Source organism: Mugil cephalus, chromosome 4 (genome assembly GCF_022458985.1).
Source record: "Mugil cephalus isolate CIBA_MC_2020 chromosome 4, CIBA_Mcephalus_1.1, whole genome shotgun sequence".
Lineage (NCBI taxonomy): Eukaryota > Metazoa > Chordata > Actinopteri > Mugiliformes > Mugilidae > Mugil > Mugil cephalus.
The window spans coordinates 14,028,200-14,047,438 of NC_061773.1; the positions used below are offsets into that span (position 1 = coordinate 14,028,200).

The 19,239-nt window shown below is 42.9% G+C and overlaps 2 protein-coding genes across 2 annotated transcripts; one reads left to right on the forward strand and one right to left on the reverse strand.

Annotated features, from left to right (window-relative positions):
- Nucleotides 1-858: 858 nt before the first annotated feature.
- Nucleotides 859-18,869, forward strand: rnf207a (ring finger protein 207a). Its single transcript, XM_047583154.1, has 18 exons — nucleotides 859-987; nucleotides 1,217-1,407; nucleotides 6,207-6,339; nucleotides 6,808-6,952; nucleotides 7,156-7,237; nucleotides 7,385-7,460; nucleotides 7,826-7,951; nucleotides 8,753-8,799; nucleotides 10,098-10,170; nucleotides 10,671-10,739; nucleotides 11,122-11,190; nucleotides 12,581-12,687; nucleotides 14,903-15,080; nucleotides 15,516-15,701; nucleotides 15,966-16,017; nucleotides 16,098-16,215; nucleotides 17,121-17,213; nucleotides 17,681-18,869. The coding sequence occupies exons 2-18, from the start codon at nucleotides 1,217-1,219 to the stop codon at nucleotides 17,829-17,831; spliced, it is 1,896 nt and encodes a 631-aa protein (XP_047439110.1). The 5' UTR covers nucleotides 859-987; the 3' UTR covers nucleotides 17,832-18,869.
- zpr1 (ZPR1 zinc finger) lies at nucleotides 3,647-5,472 on the reverse strand. Its single transcript, XM_047583155.1, has one exon. The coding sequence runs from the start codon at nucleotides 5,313-5,315 to the stop codon at nucleotides 3,966-3,968; it is 1,350 nt and encodes a 449-aa protein (XP_047439111.1). The 5' UTR covers nucleotides 5,316-5,472; the 3' UTR covers nucleotides 3,647-3,965.
- Nucleotides 18,870-19,239: the final 370 nt, after the last annotated feature.

A 19,239-nucleotide genomic window follows, 5' to 3' on the forward strand; every position in this document is an offset into this window, starting at 1 on the left:
GTTTTGTACGTGCCAAACCTGATAACAGTTTTTTATATAAATATAACAACGTTAATTAGTCTTTAAGGAGGTGTTTACTAGACAACTACTGCCCTATCAGTAATTCGTTACTATGGAGTGAAACATTTCATTTACCAAACAGACACAAACTAGGTAGCACTGAGCTAGCACAGCTAAATCGAAATTATTAGCAGAATTGCAAAGTGTAAAAAATTTGAAACAAACTTATAATAGTTACCAGAAGAATAAAATCCTGATGAGGTTCATGAGATGTGACTGAAAATCTTGTAAAACAAACAAAAAAAAAACAGTTGGTAAAGGAAATAATCATAGAACTTACCAGTCAAGTAATAATAAAAAAATATGTGAAGTGAGCATTCAGCACACACGTCAGCCCATACAATATGTAACTATAACATTTCCTATAACACACTTCATACATTCATATAATAGCACACATCATTCTTTAATTCTTTCCAGTAAACTTAATATCAGACTTAAAATAGTTGATTATACAAAGTGATCAAATGTTCTTAATGTTAAGACAGGGTTGTGTTCCCCAAATTCAGCTGTTTTCAGTCCTGTGTTTTCCAACTCATTCCCCAATGAAACGGCAACAGTGTGACTTTAGAAATAGGAGAACTGTATTTGCAATCTGTATGGGGCTGCATTATTAAATGCCCCTTACGCACTCTGGCAACACTTGGGGGCTGGCATGAGGTGGGTGCTGTCAGCTGCCGGTGGACAGACCCCATCGGCCTACTATTGAAGAGTTTATGCATTGCACTCATTCCTGTTGGGGGTAGCTGATAGCACAACTGAAAGATAAGACAGTGGCTCTCTGCGCTTTCCGCAGACCAGCCTACTACATTTACAGTAGGGTTTGTTAGCTGGACATAATGTGGGTGTTGACAGTGCATTAGGGCCTATATATTCGTGATCTGTGGATTGTGCATTGTCGGAGAATCTCCAACAATTTCTGGTGAGGTAAGAGAAAATATATATCTACCGTTTACTGCGATTAATACTGCGTGACTCTTTTCATCAAAGAGTTTCAAATTGGCTGGATTAGCCTCTCTTAAAATAACTGGGATGTTTGGACTGTGATTCAATACAATAGCGGCACATACCAACTTTTTTGTGTGTTGACATGGCCTTTAAAAAAAAACTCTCATCCCAACAATATACTATTGTTATTGATGTAATCTGTTCTCAGATGGCAGGAGGAATCTTCACCAACTTGGGTGACCTGCGTGATGTGGACTGCGCTAACGTCCACCCACTGGTGTGTCACATGTGCCATGAGCAGTACCAGTCCCCATGTTTATTGGACTGCTACCATATCTTCTGTGCCCGCTGCCTGCGAGGTCGGACCAATGACAGTCGTCTCATTTGCCCCCTCTGTGGGTAAGAGATAGCATTATGAAGATGGCCAGGTCTAATGTAGGCTTTGGAATCAAATATCTAGAGTAAAACTTAATGTTCAACATGCTAATGTCTGCTTTGGATATCGAAGTTTTTAAGTCAGACCTTTAAGTCAGGTCCTGAGCCGTGAATGCTCACACAAAATGAAAACACGGACACCAAGGTTTGAGCACTGTTGATGTTGGTGTCTTAGAGTCTCAAGTGCAACCTAACATTTGCTTTCATCATGATTACATGATAGTGATGCTATGTGGTTGAGAATTTTGTTCACGTCTTATCTTTACAGAATAGGTGAAGCCAAACAATTTGACTGAGATAAACCAGTTTGAATCCCTTTTATAAAATGCAAATTTGCTCCCTGAAACCCCCTTGAGATTCACACGTTTAATGTGAAGATCGAAGATGCCCGACAGGTGTCAGTTTTGGACGGCAACAAGGGATTCGTTATACATAAGTTGATTAGTAGATTGGTTTGTTGCGTGCAGGAGACTTCAGGAGAATCCCACTGGTTTCAGAGAGCATCGACTCTGCGACCCATTGCTAGCCTGGCATGAAAAGGGTGTGAATGGCTGGAGCAGCTGCAGAGTCATCCCAGTCTCTTATTTAGCCCTTGGCCTCAACACAGGGGGTGCGAGCTCTGTTAAGACCGGTCACACAGCAAACAAAGCATACTGGCATTTGGCCGTAATGCCAGCGGCTTAGAGCAATCAAAAGCAGTCACTTGATACCAATCTATTTCATCCCTTATTAAGGAATGACTCATGACGTACAGTCACCTTCACGGCTGCAGTAATAACTTTTTCTCTGATCAAACCAGGGTTACATAGAAGGGGTCCCATAATTAAAGCTGATTATGTGAGTCTCACTTTACTGTGTTCATTCATCTCGTTTGTGGATCAATCAAAAATGTTGATAGTGATTTGGAAGCTCACTGCTTTAGTCTCCTGCTCATATATGGCTCCTTAGATAAAGTTTTGCCCTGGTAACTACTTTAAACCAGAGATTATTTAAACTCATGTCTTTATCAACATCTTAATCAACTTTCTCTGAAGTCTCTCTGCCCACATTATTCTATAAACCAAGTGTTCTGGTTAATTAAAATAATAATAATAAAAAAAATCTTGACAAACTGTGGCTCAATTTAAAGCAACGTCCACCTTTATCTGTCTCAAAACAGGTGTTGCTCATATTTAACAGTCAGCAGTGTAAGTCACTGTAACACCAGCCCAGTGCTTTCTCTTATTTGGGGCAAGCAGAAGTGAGAATTAAGGGTGAAAAACCTTGACAATCATTGTTTTTTGTATTGTGATAACTGAGAGGGCACAGAGCCAATGTGCTCTGCTCTCCGGGCTCAGGAAACAAGAGCTTGCTGCCTGGCAGCTACTATTTCTATCAGCAGCCTGCTAACAGCTGCTCACTCAAGAACCGTGTAATCTAGGAATTCACTACTCTGCTATTAGTGGAACACAATAGATCCCTGTTGCTATGAAAACTAGATAAAACATGCACAGCAGCAGCAGTCAAGGCAGTGCAGCACAATCAAAACTTGGTGCAATATTTAAATGAAGCAGGCAACTGTGGTTTATCTGACAGAAAACACTGACCTGATATTAAATGAATTGGTTTTCCGTGATTTTTAAACTCTCTGCGCTTCCACACTCTGGTTTAACTTTTTATTTAGCGTTCATCAGATTTGATTACAAATTAATTAGTTAACTGACAGACAATTTAACTTTAAACCAATTTATACACTCACAGATTTTAGATCAAAGTTTTCTCGCCTTAAGTCATTAAATATATTTGAATTTTCGACTGACTAACGAATTTTAACATTGGCTCTTGGAAATTATACATTTTATTTAGAGAGTATCTTTCACTGTTTCCTTACAAATTATTAACAAACCTTTGGCAAATGAAACTATTTAATTAGACGAAGATAACACTGACAACCATGTAGGGTCATAGAAATGACCAGAATGTTAGAATAATCTAAGCCATCAAAACTAAATTCAGACTACAATAAAGTAAAATCTGGCTAGCACTGAGACTAATGAAGAAAAGTGGCATATCAATCCAAATACAACTGCAAACCTCATGTTCTGTCGGTCATCTGCCAAATTAAAGGGCAGAGCTAAACTATCAGTGGAGAGAACACTACGTAATTGTTGGCATGCTTACAGGTGTATAAAAAGATTAATTGATCACACAGTGTGTGGTCCACTGGAAGAAAAAAAAATATTTTAATCAGACATAACAGCACCATCTTCTGGGATGTTACAAGAATGCAATGAGTTGAAGGATTTGTCTTTAATAACAGCTGCATCTACTGTTTGTTATTGTACAAATCAAGTTAACTACATGCTTTTATGTATATCTTCACTGTACATTTAAACTTAGAATTGCTCTCACTGATTCAATTATGCATGGAAACAACCATTCACCCAGTTTTTAACTTAAAATACATGAAATGAGCAGATAAGCAGGAGCAATATAATTACACTGGGCTTGTGACAAAGCAATCATTGACTCATTTAGTCCTTTCAGGTGCTCTTGGCAGTTCCGTTCTCGTCGTGATATCCCTCAGTCTTCATATCATTCAAGCCGAGATCTTCATTCTGCTCATATGTGCGGGTGTACTTCTCAATAGTCATCTCGGGGTCTGGGTCAGGAGCGTACACGTTCTGCAAGTAGCTGTTCCCTGCAGGGTCATCCAGGATGATGTGGGCATCCATTTCTGCTGCCATGATTTTATCTAGCTTCTCTCCAAACTCGCTCAGCTTCCTCACCCGATCTACGATGCCGCTGTCACCGCAGATGAAGGGGTTTTTGGAGACGGTCAGGTCTTTGATGTCGGTCAGCAGGCCCTCCAGAGTGGTGAACTTCCCAGACAGAGCTCCCATCCCTACCTCGAACTCCACCTCTGGAATTTCGATGGAGCACGTCTCCGACTTGAGCACGTCTCGGGTCATGTCTGAAGCGTCTGTGATATGCAGGGTGATCTTGGTGCCGAGCGCCTCAGTGGCTCCGCCTGATTTCACCTCGTTGGTCCGGTGGCCGCAGACGTCGCAGTTAGTGGCCATGATGATGACCTCCTTGAAGTGAGGGATCTGGACGAGCTTCATGTTGGTCGCGGCTGGCGCGTTGCACTCTGGGCAGTTTGTGCTGAAGGCCAAAACCTCATTTCTCATGGTTTCCAGGTCATTACCTGCCGGTTCTTCCTCCAGGTCGTCATCGGCCCTTAATCCCAGCTGCATATCCTGCTGGGCCGTCCGCTTGAACCGGGTCACAGCGAGAGCCTCATCCTTTTGCGGGGCAACAGGGTTTTCCACAAAACTGTTCCCAGATGGATCTTCAATCACCAGCGTGAATTCGTCTTCAACCTCTTTTAGCTTCTTCAGCTTCTGGACGAATTCCTCTATTTTGTCAGCCACCTCTGGGTCAGCTGCTCGGCGGGCTACCTGGTCTTGCTCAAGCCCTGCCACCGCTCGGTCTAAAAGCCCCTCAATGGTAGAAAGCGAGCCTTTCTGGGTGTAGGGGGGGATTTCAAAATCCAGCTCAGGGATTCTGGTGGTCGCACTGTCTGCTTTCACAACCTCCCGGTTCAGGTCTTGTTTAGATTTCACTCGCAGCGTGTAACAAACTCCTTGTTCTTGAATGCGACCTGCAGACTGGATTTCAGTGTTTGACCATGCGCACTTATTGCAGCTGAAAGAACTGACGATGACTTCTTTAAAGAAAGGTATTTTGGTCAGAAGCAGTCGTGTGGTACCGTTCTGGTAGCAGTTCATACACAAGCTCTCGATCTCAGTGGGCTGCCAGTCTTCGTCGTCGGCGCTAATATCCTTGAAAAGGCTCCCGCCTCGAACATTGTCCTCGGAAATAACAGACATTTTTGTCGTTTAGCGGTCTCACCTCAGCGTGTGAAGTGTTTACATGCGCTGTCGTGTCCAAATTCAGGAGTACGCCAGAACTTTCTAGATGACAGGCCGTGGGATCGCACAGCACGTTTCCTCCTTCGTGTAAGCCTCTTCCGCGTCCTTCTTCTTCGATGGTGTTCAGCATATCACTGGTGCCCCCGTCAGACTTCCCGCGGTACAGCACCAAAATGTTTTTCTTTCGCTGACAAGATAACTTACAGTATAAATAAAATAGTACTATATTTATCTGTTATTTGTTTGACTTTTTATAATTCTATTTTCATAGAATGTTTTTCTCTTCAATGGTATTTTGTGTCTTCTTTCTTTTAATGCCAAGTTTTTAATTCAGAGTGTTCTATAGTATTTAAAGACGTATGTAGTTGGGCAAGTTTTTTTTTAAATTTTTTATTTTTTTTATTATTATTATAAAATCCCACAAAAATCGTCGAGAAGAGCCTGCATTATTTATCAGCAATACTTAAGTTGCTGATTTCTTTTTTACTATTTGTTTAAATTCTTCACATGAAAACTAGAACAAGCAAAAAGTAATTTTTGCCATTTTACATACCATAAAAATAATTTAAAAAAATAATAATTTCAATGTGAAGGAGGTCTGTGTCCTCATTTTGTTTCCCTTTATTATGTTATTGTATTAATGTACAAGGTATAAACAACAGCATTAATAAAACCACAATTACCTTATAATGTTTTTAATTAATTAGTCATCCTTCAAAAAACGTCATGTGATAATGTAATATAATAATGATGACTGCTGTTCTTTATGTAAGTTTATCTTCATTCATAGTTTTTAATTTGTTGAAACTTTCTTTAGAGAACCAGTCACCCATTGTCTCTTTGCCACAGATACCCATCCATAGTAAAAGGAAATAACGCCCTCCCACCGGAGGACCGTCTTCTGAAGTTCCTTGTGGACAACAATGCAGACACTGATGAGACAGTGCAGTGTGCCAACTGTGACCAGGAAAGTAGCAAAAAGGTACAAAGTGACAAAAGTAATGTATGGAAAACATCAGTTCTGCAGGCTGCCCTTGTAATACGACACACTATTACTGATTACGCAATGGACAAACAAAAAGCAAAACACGGGTGAAGCTTTTATGGGCCAGATTGCCTTGTTATTGTGTCCAGGAGAAAGTTTGTCATTGATTTTATGTTTTCTTTCACTCTTAATTTAGGATGTTAAATCTTTAATGCATAAATTAAGTGCAATTTTAGCATCTTTCCAGTTATTATAATGTCATGAATTCTCAAAAAAATGTAGCCTATCCGGGTTAGAGCTGGTGCAGTTCATTAAATATTAGTATTCAAATCAAACACTGCAACAGAACATTTTTTTGAAAGCGCAAACGTCACAGTCAGAATTTTAATATCCAGCAGATACAGAAACCCTGCATCTTTGAATAATGACAAATGACACTTGTTGTTGCTTTTTTTCTTTGTGCAGGACGCAGGGATGATGTACTACTGCAACACTTGCAGCCAGCCATTGTGCGCCGCATGCAGAGAACTGACACACAAGGCCAGAATGTTTGCCCACCATGAGATTGTATCTCTGGCCAAACGCACCAGAGCCAAACACAGGAAATGCTGTGAGCGCCACCTGTAATTCACTACAGAGAGAATTACAGGCCAACAAGGCTTGTTACACCAGAGTAGTGTAACAAGCAGCCCCCCCCCCCCCCTGTTGTCTGCGTGAATATTAATGGATACAAGTTAATCGTATTCGTATGCATTGGCTTCGTAACACTTTAAATCTGTGGGTCTGCGCTAAAAGGCGTCTGTGTCTTCACAGCTCTCCACGAGGAGCCCTACATCCTTTTCTCGACAGAGAATAAGTCCATGCTTTGCATCAAGTGCTTCAGAGACATGCAAGTGTGAGTCAAATCGCTACACAGCATATATGATTTGTTAGAAGTCCTTCTCTTCTCTTCTCTTCTCTTCTCTTCTCTTCTCTTCTCTTCTCTTCTCTTCTCTTCTCTTCTCTTCTCTTCTCTTCATTTTTCTTTTTGTTGTTTCCACAGGGAGAGTCGGACCCACTGCATTGATATTGAAACAGCTTACGCACAGGGTTGTGAGATGTTGGACCAGGCTGTGCTGGTGAGAGACTCCTGCCTGTTACATATTTATGACACACAAACATGCCATTATAAATGATTCAAGCACTCAGCAGTGGGGATGACATAAGACGTGGAATGTGTGCTAAAAATTAGTTTAGCTCATAACAATATACGCCAAATCCAACGCAAGGAGTAGGCGTTACATCACAACTCTGATCATAATGAGCTTTAATGGGTATATTCACACAGTTAAGCATCATCAAGGATGGTTACGTTTCAACTTTCTCAGAGCACAAAAAAAAAGTTCTTCTAAAGCCTTTGATGACAAATTAACGCAAGTTTAGAAGCCTGCAGCAGCATTTTTCATTTATTTTTAAATAAAACTGCCTTCTGTTCCCTCTGTAGGTGGTGAAGGAGCTGCAAACTTCGACTGGAGAAGCAATCCTTCTGTTGAGAGCCATGATAGGAGAAGTGTGCCTGAATGTGGAGGAAGAGGAGAACGCAATCTGTAGTCTCTTCAACAGTTTGCAGGTTACATAACGATGTTATGCACGTCCCTAAAATGTTGTTTATCTCCACCTAACCGTTCGGTGAAAAAAATCTGGTTGTGCGAATGCAAATTTATTTAAATGACCAAAATTGCGGGAAGCCACAGCCAGGGATGCCAACAGCCAGGCTTTGTGATTGTGGGTGTGGTCGAAAGTAAGGACGTTAAAACTCTCGTCCCCTTCTCTTTTTGGGATTTTGACGTGTTCAGCGTCGTATTAAACTGTTTACCGGACACAGATTCAACTTGGAGGAAAACATCATCTAATAAAACACATTAGGGATTTAGTCGATCTGCAGATATATATTAAACAATGCTAAAAAAGAAAAAAAAGCACTAATTTAAGTGGCTTTTATGAGTTTAGATCAGGCATCTTGCTACTTTGATGAGTGGTGAAACGCCTGTTTGTCTCTATTTATATTTACAATACACCAACAGTTAACAGACCTGGGCTAAGTGAATGATGTAATTTACTTCCTTTAAGTCATTTCTCTGGGCTTTTTTTTGTGCCAGACTGGAATCAAACCCTCTGTACCGTCCACGTGATGCCGTTAGCACAACACGGCCACTGGATGTCTCTGTTAACCTAACTCTGAGAGAAGAGCGTATCCTATTTGCATACAGAGCGACACGCGAGAGCAGACACCACACTGTGAAATTTACACCTATTTTACATTCTATAATCTTGAAAATTCATTAGGGCTCAAGGCCACTTTCACAGTAGTGGTGGGAATAAAAGAGGCTGTTCTTTTTTTTTCCTTCCTTTCTCTGCTCTCATTTGACAGGACAAACTAGCAGAGAGGAAGAAGATTCTGCTGAAAGCAGCTCAGAGGTAAAATACGACATATAAAGATTGACACTTCTTACATGACAATGCACAAAGTTTGTGTCACAATATTTACCGAATTGTGTGCCATTATCCTGCTGTCAAGTTGCAGCCTTTTCCCCCTTGTGTCGTGCTGCATTGTGCTCAGGGTGATGAATAGCAGTGCTCTGTTTGCTCGGGAATAATCTGTGTCTGCGGCAAACACATTTTCTTTGGTGATTTTCATTTTAACAAAGCACGGCACAGAATTAAAGCCACATCAGCGGGATTACAGTTTTCGAGCCAGTGTTCGCAACTTGTGCCTGGATCCAATCAGTGAGAACGGAGCCAGCTGAATGTACCAGTATACAAAAATAAACAATATGTAAATTATAGACTCACACAAGACCATAACGATATCAACAATAGGAACAGCTCCCTTCTGTTTTACATGAACACTGATGGGTCTACTAGAAAATGGGCAACTTGTGCCTTTAACATCCCAGTATACATGTCTTAACATTGTGTAATTGTGCTACCGTTGCCACATTGTTACTTGCCGTGTAGCTTGTGCAGAAATAAGACTATATAGTCATAAATATTTAAAAATGACTTTGCAATTACAGAAAAAGCAGGACCAGCTTCCCAAATCATTAATTTAGCATCCAGCAAGCATCCAGGGGCTAAAATGATTAAAAATAGATATCTACAGGAATCAATAAAGTTTGATTTATTGTCACACAGTGGTTCAAAAAAAAAAAAAAAAAAAATCACCAATCTCTATTTGAAGATAAACAGATGTAAAAATTTCTGGGAGAAACTGTACTCTCTCACTTCCAGCGTGCAATTCCAAATCTAGGAGGAAAAAAAAAAATTGGAATGACAGCCTTTTGCGAGAGCTTTTCCTCTTCAGCTCAATGTGTACGTGTGCATGATTGAATGAGAACAATTTAGTGTGTGTGTGAGTGAGAGGGCGTATCTGGTTGCACTCTGTGGGGATCTTTAATGAGATTTTTTTTTCGTGGCCAGAGTCCTCCATCTCTCCCTGCGTCTCTCTCTCTCACTTTCTCTCTCTCCCTCTATTGCCTGGAAGCCGTCCAATGGCTGGGTTCCCGGAAGGGTGTTAAAGGCTATTTATGTCGGGATTTGTATGTCCGGTCCCACGTCTGTGCCTCTGTGTTTGTTACGAGAGAAGACAGATAGATTAGCCTCTGGAAATATGGAGTATGTTGTTTGTGGTGGTAGCGCCCCCTGAGCTAAATCCTCCGTGCATTGTGGCAGACATGAATGTGAGGGTGTAGTCTTACGTGTCCCTGTGTTCGCAGTCAACACGAGGAGAAGGAGAGAGCACTGAAGGAGCAACTGTCACACCTTACTTCCCTCCTGCCAACCCTCCAGGTAAAAAAATAAAAAATAAAATAAATAAGTAACACCTTAGTATCAAAACTGCTGCTGCTGCTGCTGACACTATTCTGTCTATAATATAATCTTTTTGAGAAGAAGTACTCACATCCTTTACTCGGTAAAACTACGGGCGCAGAAACACATTGGAAAAATACTCAGTTACAAGTCCTGCATCCAAAATCAGGCCTCAGCGTTTACTCAGATACATGGTCCACACTGAGTCATCAAATGAAAAATCACGTTTTAGTTTACTCCATGTGCTGTGGAAAGCCACCACTCAGAGAGCAGTGTCTCCAAACTTATGGAGCCCCTCCGAAGAGTCCCAAGATAAATCATTGGGTTTATTAAATGAATGCTTTAATCAACACAAGTTTATTGTATTTCTTAATCACTTTGTAAAACTTCCATCTGTACTGCAGCTGTTAATATAATGTCGGTTTCAGTGAGTAACTTTCTGTTCTGCTGTTTCTGCTTTCACGTTTGTTTTTTTTTAGGTTCACCTCGTCACCTGTTCGGCCTTCCTCAGCTCAGCTAACAAGTTTGAGTTTTTGGATATGGGCTATGTGAGTACAGCAGCAACTGGAGAAACGCATGGTTTCTTTATTATTACTGCATTTTGTGAGCATTAAATATGAATAAAGGGTGCTGCAGCGAGTACGGGAGGAGAAATGTGAGGTCAGTCACAACAAGCAGGTAGAGAAATGGACAAATTCCTATTATTAATCAGCGGATGCAACAAAAATGAATGTATTTTGATGCACATTTGTAGTTTAACATCTCTGCTGTGTATTGTGAGCTCACTCTGTTCCTCGCAAAGTTTCCTTGGCAAGAGAAGTGTTGCAGTACCGGCTGGGCTGAATTGTTTTTTAAATGGAGGCTGTCCATAACGTCTCGGAGAGGTGAAACAAGTCACTGACTCACGCCTGGATGTTCTTGCTTACACAGCAACTCATGGAGAGGCTGAAGAGGATTGTAAAGCTCCCTCATCGACTGAGACCAGTGCAGAGCAGCAAAGTGAGTGCAGGAGCGGCCTTTCGTGCCGAGCTGGAAAAGGTTACATTAAGAATGCGGTCCACTGCAATGTACTGATTAGTGGTTTCACGTGCCCCCAGCGCAGTTTCGCTTGACTTTTAATGGGCTTTTTATTCGTGCATTTGTCAGGGACAACACAGTTTTCATCTGCAGTCCCCCGGCGAATGAAACCACACGAAAGCGCAGGGGATACGGATTCAATAAAGTGAAATATATCGAGATCCATTACAGGAATCTGCCCTGTTAGAGACTACAACAGCAACCAGGACGAAACATAAAAGGCAAAACTACAGACAAAACTTGAACCACAGCTGCAGAACATTTTTCAAAAATGATACAGCGGTCGCAAAAATTGCCGTTTACTTCGGCGAGCTTCAGCTTGACAAAATAATTTCAAAAAGTCAAACACCAGAAGAAGCTTTGACATAAATCTTGTGTCGAGGCAGACGTTGCTGTCTACACTGGTTTTCAGACATCTAATAGGCTGCATGGCAATGTAAAATCTGAAACGTGTAGATGGGTGATAAACTGGGAAAGAACAAAGATCATAAACGCGTCGTGTTGGAGAGAAGCTTCAGTGACATAGACTTGACAAATCTTGAAGTCTCTACCAACGATATTCCTGTCTTGGATCTGGATGCACATCATTTTTAATCTTATAAAACCTTCCAGGAAAGCAAACAGATGCAGCAATGTGTGATTTATTGTAAAAAAAGAAAAAAAAAAAGATGGCTGCTGCTGACAGTTATGCTGCACTTCAGCTGTAACTTGATCTGACAGCATTGCTACGGGCACGATATATTTTGCATGGGCAGTGGGGATCTTATAGTGTGGTGGAAACTGTCTAAAAGGTAGCAGTCTGGACGCACAAATAATCACACAAAACTGAAAGAGTTAAAGTATTGGAGTATACAAGTGGACGATAGGAGTTCATTACAGTGCCTCAACACACACAGTGGCGACAAGAATCTCAAAGGTACAATGGGAAAACATTCGTCTCCCATAGTGTTCAGAGAGACGGAGATTATCATACGATTGGCTTCCCACCTCTAAGAATGCATGTGAAGAAGATGATCATAACTATACCACAAACCTGTCACACAGAAAAGAGGAAAAGATCTCTTTTCAAACACATAGTCAGTGTCTCCTCTTACATCTGAGGCATTTGTGTCCAGTAAATCACGAAGAAGATAATAACAACCTCAACAGAAACACTATCTTTGCGGTGAAAATAGCACAGTGAGAGGAACAAAATGCAAACCACTCTTCCTTTGAATTAATGATCAAATAGTGACTTCACTTCCGCAGCAGGATCTGGGTTTATGGTGTAATTTGTGAAATACTGAATGACTTCATCTTTGCCCTCCGTCAGATCAACACAGAGTACAGAAGCGAGTTTGCCCGCTGCCTCGAGCCTCTGCTGCAGATAGGACAGCGCCACCCTCCCTCCGTCGCCGGCTCCACAAGCGTCGCGACAAGGTAAGACCGCTGACCTTAGCATCACTGTCCCTGCCGCCTAATGCCGACTAATCCCCCTTCTAAGATTCTAGTTAATATCTCCAATGACATGTTCTGGATTCTTCCAAGGAAGCAACAAAACAAAACAAAACAAAAAAAAAAAGTGTCTGGGCAGAAAATTTCACACTTGCGAAGCATCCAAACGCAAAACCCCCAACTGGTTTACAAGTACAGATGGACCACGGCGATAGGAGAGGAGGCGCCGCGCTGAGTCCCACTATGGCAGTCATTCTGTCTGTCGGCCTGTAAGCTCAGCTCTGCGCACAGATACCGGCGCGTTTGCGTCATTCACCTTGTCGCGCGGGGGGCCGGAGCGGAGGCAGCCCGTCCCGTTTTAGAAAGCTCTGGTGCTGCTGCGGCCAGATAACATTCAGGAGGTGGATGGATGAGTGGCTTCATGTGCTCACAGGTCCTGGAGAGAGATTATTTATTTTTCGTCCGTCGGCCATGTAGTGTTAAATCAGCAGTAAATACAACACCCCATTTGAGCGCGAGCCATCACCCCCTCAGAACAAAGAGGCTACACTCACGTTCCCCTCCACCTACACAGACTCCCCTGACCAATATTTTTTTTCCACATCAGCCTCTCCCAACTGTTCGCAGGTCCTTAAGCTCACCCACTAATGCCAGCACGCAGACAACTCTCCCTTCCAACTTGCCAGTGAAAGAAGCAAAGTGGGCAGGGATTGGTGGCCCGGCCGGCTGGCACTATTTTTATCATAATTTCACAGAACTCTCTGCGATTCATCTGGAAGCTGGCACACGGGGAACGGCCCCGGGTCGTTTTGTTCCAGGCCGCTGATGTCACTGCTTTAGTGTTTAATTGGCGTCACTGTCGGGAGGACAGAGGCTGGATGTGCAGAGGATGGCATGTGTATGGCGCAGAGAGGAGGACATATGTTTTAGAAAGGTTTGCTGGGACTTCAGCTCTGGGCAAGAAAGCGCAACTAAGAGCCAGCCAGATCTCAGGTAAATTTAAGAATCCATTTTTACTTTGCTTTTTTTTTTTTTTTATGGTAATTTGACACATATGTCAGAGAACATTCATCTTATCCAGCTGGATACCTTAGAGTGGTTGAATTTGTTTGATGAACTGAGGCTTTCTGCGCTCTTAAGTCAGTTTCCTTTGGAGCCTTTGATACTGTAAGATGACAGTTGTTGCACAAGTTTCTCTGCTCAACAATTTCTAAACTTCGCCTCATATTTCATTTCACAGACGGCAGAGGAAACGGGCTTTTCCCTACTGTTGGGTTATGCAGAATACCAGTCGCACGGTTTAGCCTGTTTCCTCAGCTCGACTGAATGTGCTTTTGTCTCTCATTCATCCTTAATTGTCATTAATCGGTGCAGGATTCAAACCGGAAAGACACTGGGGAGCGAGCAAAGGGCCGCTTTTATTATAATTTCATAAAAGACAAGCAAGGTGGAACGGGTTTAATCTTTAACTGATGCTGCAGATTTGAGATTATCAGAGTCTTAGAGTGGCTCTGCACGTTTGTGTGGAAACAAGACAAGGACGCATTCACGCCTCGGCCGCACGAGAGTAGATTTCTGACAGTTATGCCGCGTTAGGTGTGAAGCCGGGATGGCGGCCCTACCCGAAATCTAGATGAATGCAGATTTATCCAGCTGTGCAACCATGTGTGGGACTCGCAGGCGTTCGCAGCTTTGCAGAGACTGACGCTTCGTTAACGAGTGAGAATTTAACAACGTGAACATCTGCGTTGTTCAAGACTTTTTAAGAAATAAATATGAAGAGAAAAAAATTACTAGCGACATGGAAGCTGTGTGACGTGTGATCGAGTGAAGCCTTAGTTGCCAATTTCAGAGAGGAATGAGTTTGCAAAGAGATTTCAGTCTGATAATATCACGTGTTTAAAAACTGCTTTGTTTGGATTGCAGTGGACAATGTGAGCAACACCAGTTAAAAAGCCAAGAAGTCCAGTTAATCAGATCAGCGATATTATGGACCAGTATGATAAATAATGGGTCTTAATTTATTTAGATACAAAGATTTGCTTGGTTTAAGACACAGAGGTAATCTAGAAGTCAAAATAGGGCTTAAATGGAACAGAATGATATAAATTAAGTATCTAAATACATATTCCCCGCGTGTAAATGTTAAAAGCACATATATCAATGAGAGGCTGATGTGATTTTGATTCCCCCCCTTCAGGCTCCAGTCCCCTCTCTCCATGACTTGCCGCTCGCCGTCTCTCAGTGAGATGCCCCTGGGCTCCGCGTTCGGGCGAAGGCCCACGTCCCACCGCAACATCTGCACCAAGGTCCTCCTGGCTGAGGGCAGAGAAACGCCCTTCACCCAACACTGCCTCAACTATGAGAACACCTACAGGGTGAGCGTGTCTGCGCCCGTGAACTGTTACATTTGTTTCTTTACACTTAGAATGGTAAACAAAGTGCTTAATTCCCTGTTATCAGAGTGCCATCAGCGGGCTTTCATAGTCATTAGAAGAGGAGCAATATCCTTCATTAGGATCAGCTGAACTGCAGAGTTCTATTTTTTTTTAAAAAAAGAACCTACATTTTGATGCAAACTTGTTAAAACTTCTTCCCGGGAAGAACCGCAGTAACAGACAAAGAGCCTTCAAACTAAAGCAGTGAAAAGGCAGCAACTTAAATTCCTCCAGGAGCCCACTTTCTACCTGTCTAGTGAGCAGGGAAGGTTTTCATGCTCAGATGCACTCCGCCTGAGATCTGCACACCCATCAGCTCCGTGCTGGTTTAAAGACATCGGACTTAAAGAATGTGTGTTATACGCCCGTGCACAGACTCTGCAGGCGGAGATTCAGAACCTGAAGGACCAGGTGCAGGAGTTGCACAGGGATCTGACGAAGCACCACTCCATCATCAACACGGATAAAATGGGAGAGATCCTGGACAGATCGCTGCACGTCGACAGCCAGATAGCCACCCAGTACTCCACTGTGGAAACTATGAGAGTCATGTTTGAAGAGGTGCGTCAGATGATACCTGACCTTTAGAATGTACTTACCTCTGTCAGGCTCTTCTGACAAAAAAAAAAAAAAAAAAAAATAAGAGCCAACATTTGTACTTGAATGGTTGCTCTAGCTGCATACTAACAAGCTACTACACCACCCAATGTTATACACTTAGACAACTAGGAATGTGGACAGAAGAAAAAGAACGGAAATGTCAACATATCCCCTGAGTCGACTGACCCCCGCTTCCTGAGCTTACTTTGCGCATTTTCTTCACAGATCTGGGAGGAGACTTTTCAGAGGGTCACAAACGAGCAGGAGATCTATGAAGGTTTGTCTTCAACTGCGATGCAGGAAAAAAAAATGGCTGATTTCCTGTTTAATTTATGAACATTTCTTTGCTCCCCGTAGCCCAGCTCCATGACCTGATGCAGCTGAAGCAGGAGAACTCTTACTTAACCACTATCACCAGACAGATCAGCCCCTACATCCTGTCCATCGCCAAAGTCAAAGAGAGACTCGAGCCCAGGTGTTGTATTCAGAGAATGTTTCGCCAGCTCTTAATCCATCTCGCGGCCTGCACTGCACTGAGTGATGACACTGACTGGGAGGAAACAAGAGCTCTCATTGCCTCTAAAATATCTTTGCTGTGAAGTACCTCTTCATAAGGCCTCTGGTATGTGCACAGCATCGGGGCGGATAAAGAACATGACAGCGCCATTTGTCTTGTGGGAAATTGCAGCCCTTTATCGATTTCCCAGCCTTTTCCGACTTTTAAAGCGGCCTCGTTTTCCTTTTGAAGATGACGTCCAGCCAAAGGTGACACGTCAGAGAGCCCCATTATTGCCCTAACATGTGTCTTCATTACGGCGGATACTCTAGTTTGTCTTAACTCGGTTTGTCTTAACTCAATTTGTATTTACTCCGTTACTCCGCTCCGCCGCAGTTAATGCTCGCTAGGTCAAGTTTGCATTAATCTGCAGCGAAACAAGTCCACAAACAGCCCGGCGCGCGATCTTTATTTTGACATATGCTACCAGCGCAAAGTAAGTGAATCAATACAGCCTGGCTTCACACATAAATCATTATCGTCTCCCCAGTTGAGGATTTATTCTTCTGTCTCCTCAAACATCTTTCGCGACCGTCGCCCCTGAGAATAGTTTGCTGCGCAGTCATTACTGCCGTTATGCTGCGGTCCTGTCAGTGACGGTGGAAAGTCTTCTAAAGATGTCGCGTTTTTGACAGACTGCACAATGCGCATCTACGGCGTTTGAAGTGGCCCGAGCGGAAGTGTACTTTCGCCTCCAGTAGATTTCGAGGCAGATTTCACAGATTTCGCAACGAGAACAGAAAAACCGTCCTCCGTAGGATTACGCGGGATTATGAGATCGCAGGTGGATTAACGCGCCGCTGGTGTCAAAATGTATCTTGCAGGTTCCAGGAGCCCAAGGAGCACCTTGACGACCGCACGGAGACAATGCTGAAAATCTACGAAGACAGCATAACGGCGAAGGAGAATCAAGACAGGTGCTCAGCCGTGGTTTTTCTGCAGGTTAAGCGAAAGCTTACGAGAATAAAAGATTTGATTTTCTTGCAATTTGGGTTACGTTTAAAAAGATACATAATAGTTTGTTTCAAATGATTTTTTCTGTCTTGAAGATAATAAATGGGTGTTTGTTGAGTTGACTCTTCATTTGTTGACTGAAGGAAGGAAGACGTGAAATATTAAAACCTACAGTTTGTAGAATTACAGGGCTTTACGCTCTTCAGGGACAAATCCTGTCAGCACTGCACATCATAAATATATATTAGCCGTCTGCTGTCATGGGAAGGATGAAAATCCACCAGTCAACAATGTTTCAGATAACGATTACCATAAACGTCACATGCACCAATAGGACGCCGGTTCAGCGGCATTAAATATGAACCTTTGTTGTTGTGTTTTACATGTGTTTCACTTTAGACTGAATCTCCTCGTTTACTCTCGTTGACAGCAACAACAAGGCTTGTGTCACGGACCACGACAGGGACAAGAGCAGCCGCCCGCTGATGCTCGAGTCGGGGGAGAGCTCTGTCAAGGCCAGCCGCCCGGGCCGGCAGAGGGTCCCCGCGGAGACGTCCGGCAGCAGCGACATGCCTTCATAAAACGGGCCTTAATTCAGCCATAACGATCTCTGGACGGCGTGTGACTTCCTCGGCCGTCCACGTGGAGCAGATACGTTTTTTTTTTCAGCAGCGGAGAGCTGTCAGCAGCTCCGAGGTGAGGCCGTGGATTGACACTAAGTGGATACACGTGGAGGCCAAAGACTCACAGCTGTCAGAGCCTCGGTGTCCACAGGGTCCACGTCAGAATTCCCCCGGTGTTATTAAAGAAACCGCCGGCCGCCTTAAGGAGGGAACACGATGAATAATATCTGACGCCTCTGAATTAACCGTTGCTGCTCCGTTTGAGTTTTGGCTGTTAAAATGATAAGTTTGCTTAGAGGGTGAATTATCACTCTGCCAATATAGTCTTTATTTTTTCAGTATCTATTTAATGCATAAAACATTTTTTTTTTTTTTTTTTGGAGGCTGCGTTGAGGCTGATGATGGATGACTCCCTGAGTCCGATTCCCCTGGAAAGACTGTCGGACCAGCGTGACAAGCAAATGCAATGATGTGTGTGTCAACGTCGGTGTCACATGCTGATGTGTGTCGTGTGTATGTGTCATCGCATGCATCAGTGTCGCCTAAAACGAGTCAGTGTTTGCCCAAACTGTGTCTGCAAGAATTTCTTTCTCTTTTTTTTCTCCTGCCGTTTCTACATCTACATGCAAAAAAGTAGGGGAGCTTGGATTGCAGAGGTGTGTGAATTCCCTGCCCGGGCCTTAACCTCCAACTCCTGCCAGCTTTTTTTTTTTTTTTTTTTTTTTTTTTTAAACACCACGCTCATCCTCAATATCCCAGCCAACCGGGGCTCTACGTACCGCTGTGTGATATATATTCCTCTTGGTTTGCCTCTCGACTTCAACACACATCAGTGTCGTTCAGCGTGCTTCAGGTGTTTTATGGTCCTGCATGAAAGCGGCAGGAAACTCTCCCCTCCTCCTTCGTTCTCCGGCCGTGTACTGAGCTTAATTAATCATGTTGGTATTTTAAACAAATCCCATGTTAAGTACAGCAGGAAATAAAAAGTAAATAAGGGACTAAAGAAGTTGCCATTCATCACCAGAGGAATTTGAATTGTAAATGATTTGAAAAAAAAAAAAAAAAAAAGTGTTATACAGCGCAAACAATTTCTGAAGGACGTTTTATTCCTCTAAGAAACACAACATGTTTGAGAAACGCAGGGCTTAGCACACGGGAGTAATTCAAGGTGAAACCTCCCCACCTGCTGCCTGCACAGAAACGAGGATGGCCTCTATTCTCGGCAAAGGTAAGAATAATAGAAATAACGAGGAGCGAGACTGATGGCTTCAGCAAAGAGACGGGGAAAGGCTATTTACATTACGCAGCCGGAGCTAAAGTGGGTTTGTTCGGAGCCGACGCTTCACAGGAAATATTGGGGTCACGC

What these genes read in the sequence shown, in the direction of transcription:
- rnf207a (XM_047583154.1), top strand. Translation starts at nt 1,217, where the DNA reads ATGGCAGGAGGAATCTTCACCAACTTGGGTGACCTGCGTGATGTGGAC. An exon ending in CTCATTTGCCCCCTCTGTGG is followed by an intron (nt 1,408 to 6,206) that starts GTAAGAGATAGC and finishes TCTTTGCCACAG; the next exon opens with ATACCCATCCATAGTAAAAG. An exon ending in TGCTTCAGAGACATGCAAGT is followed by an intron (nt 7,238 to 7,384) that starts GTGAGTCAAATC and finishes TTGTTTCCACAG; the next exon opens with GGAGAGTCGGACCCACTGCA.
- zpr1 (XM_047583155.1), bottom strand. Translation starts at nt 5,315, where the DNA reads ATGTCTGTTATTTCCGAGGACAATGTTCGAGGCGGGAGCCTTTTCAAG.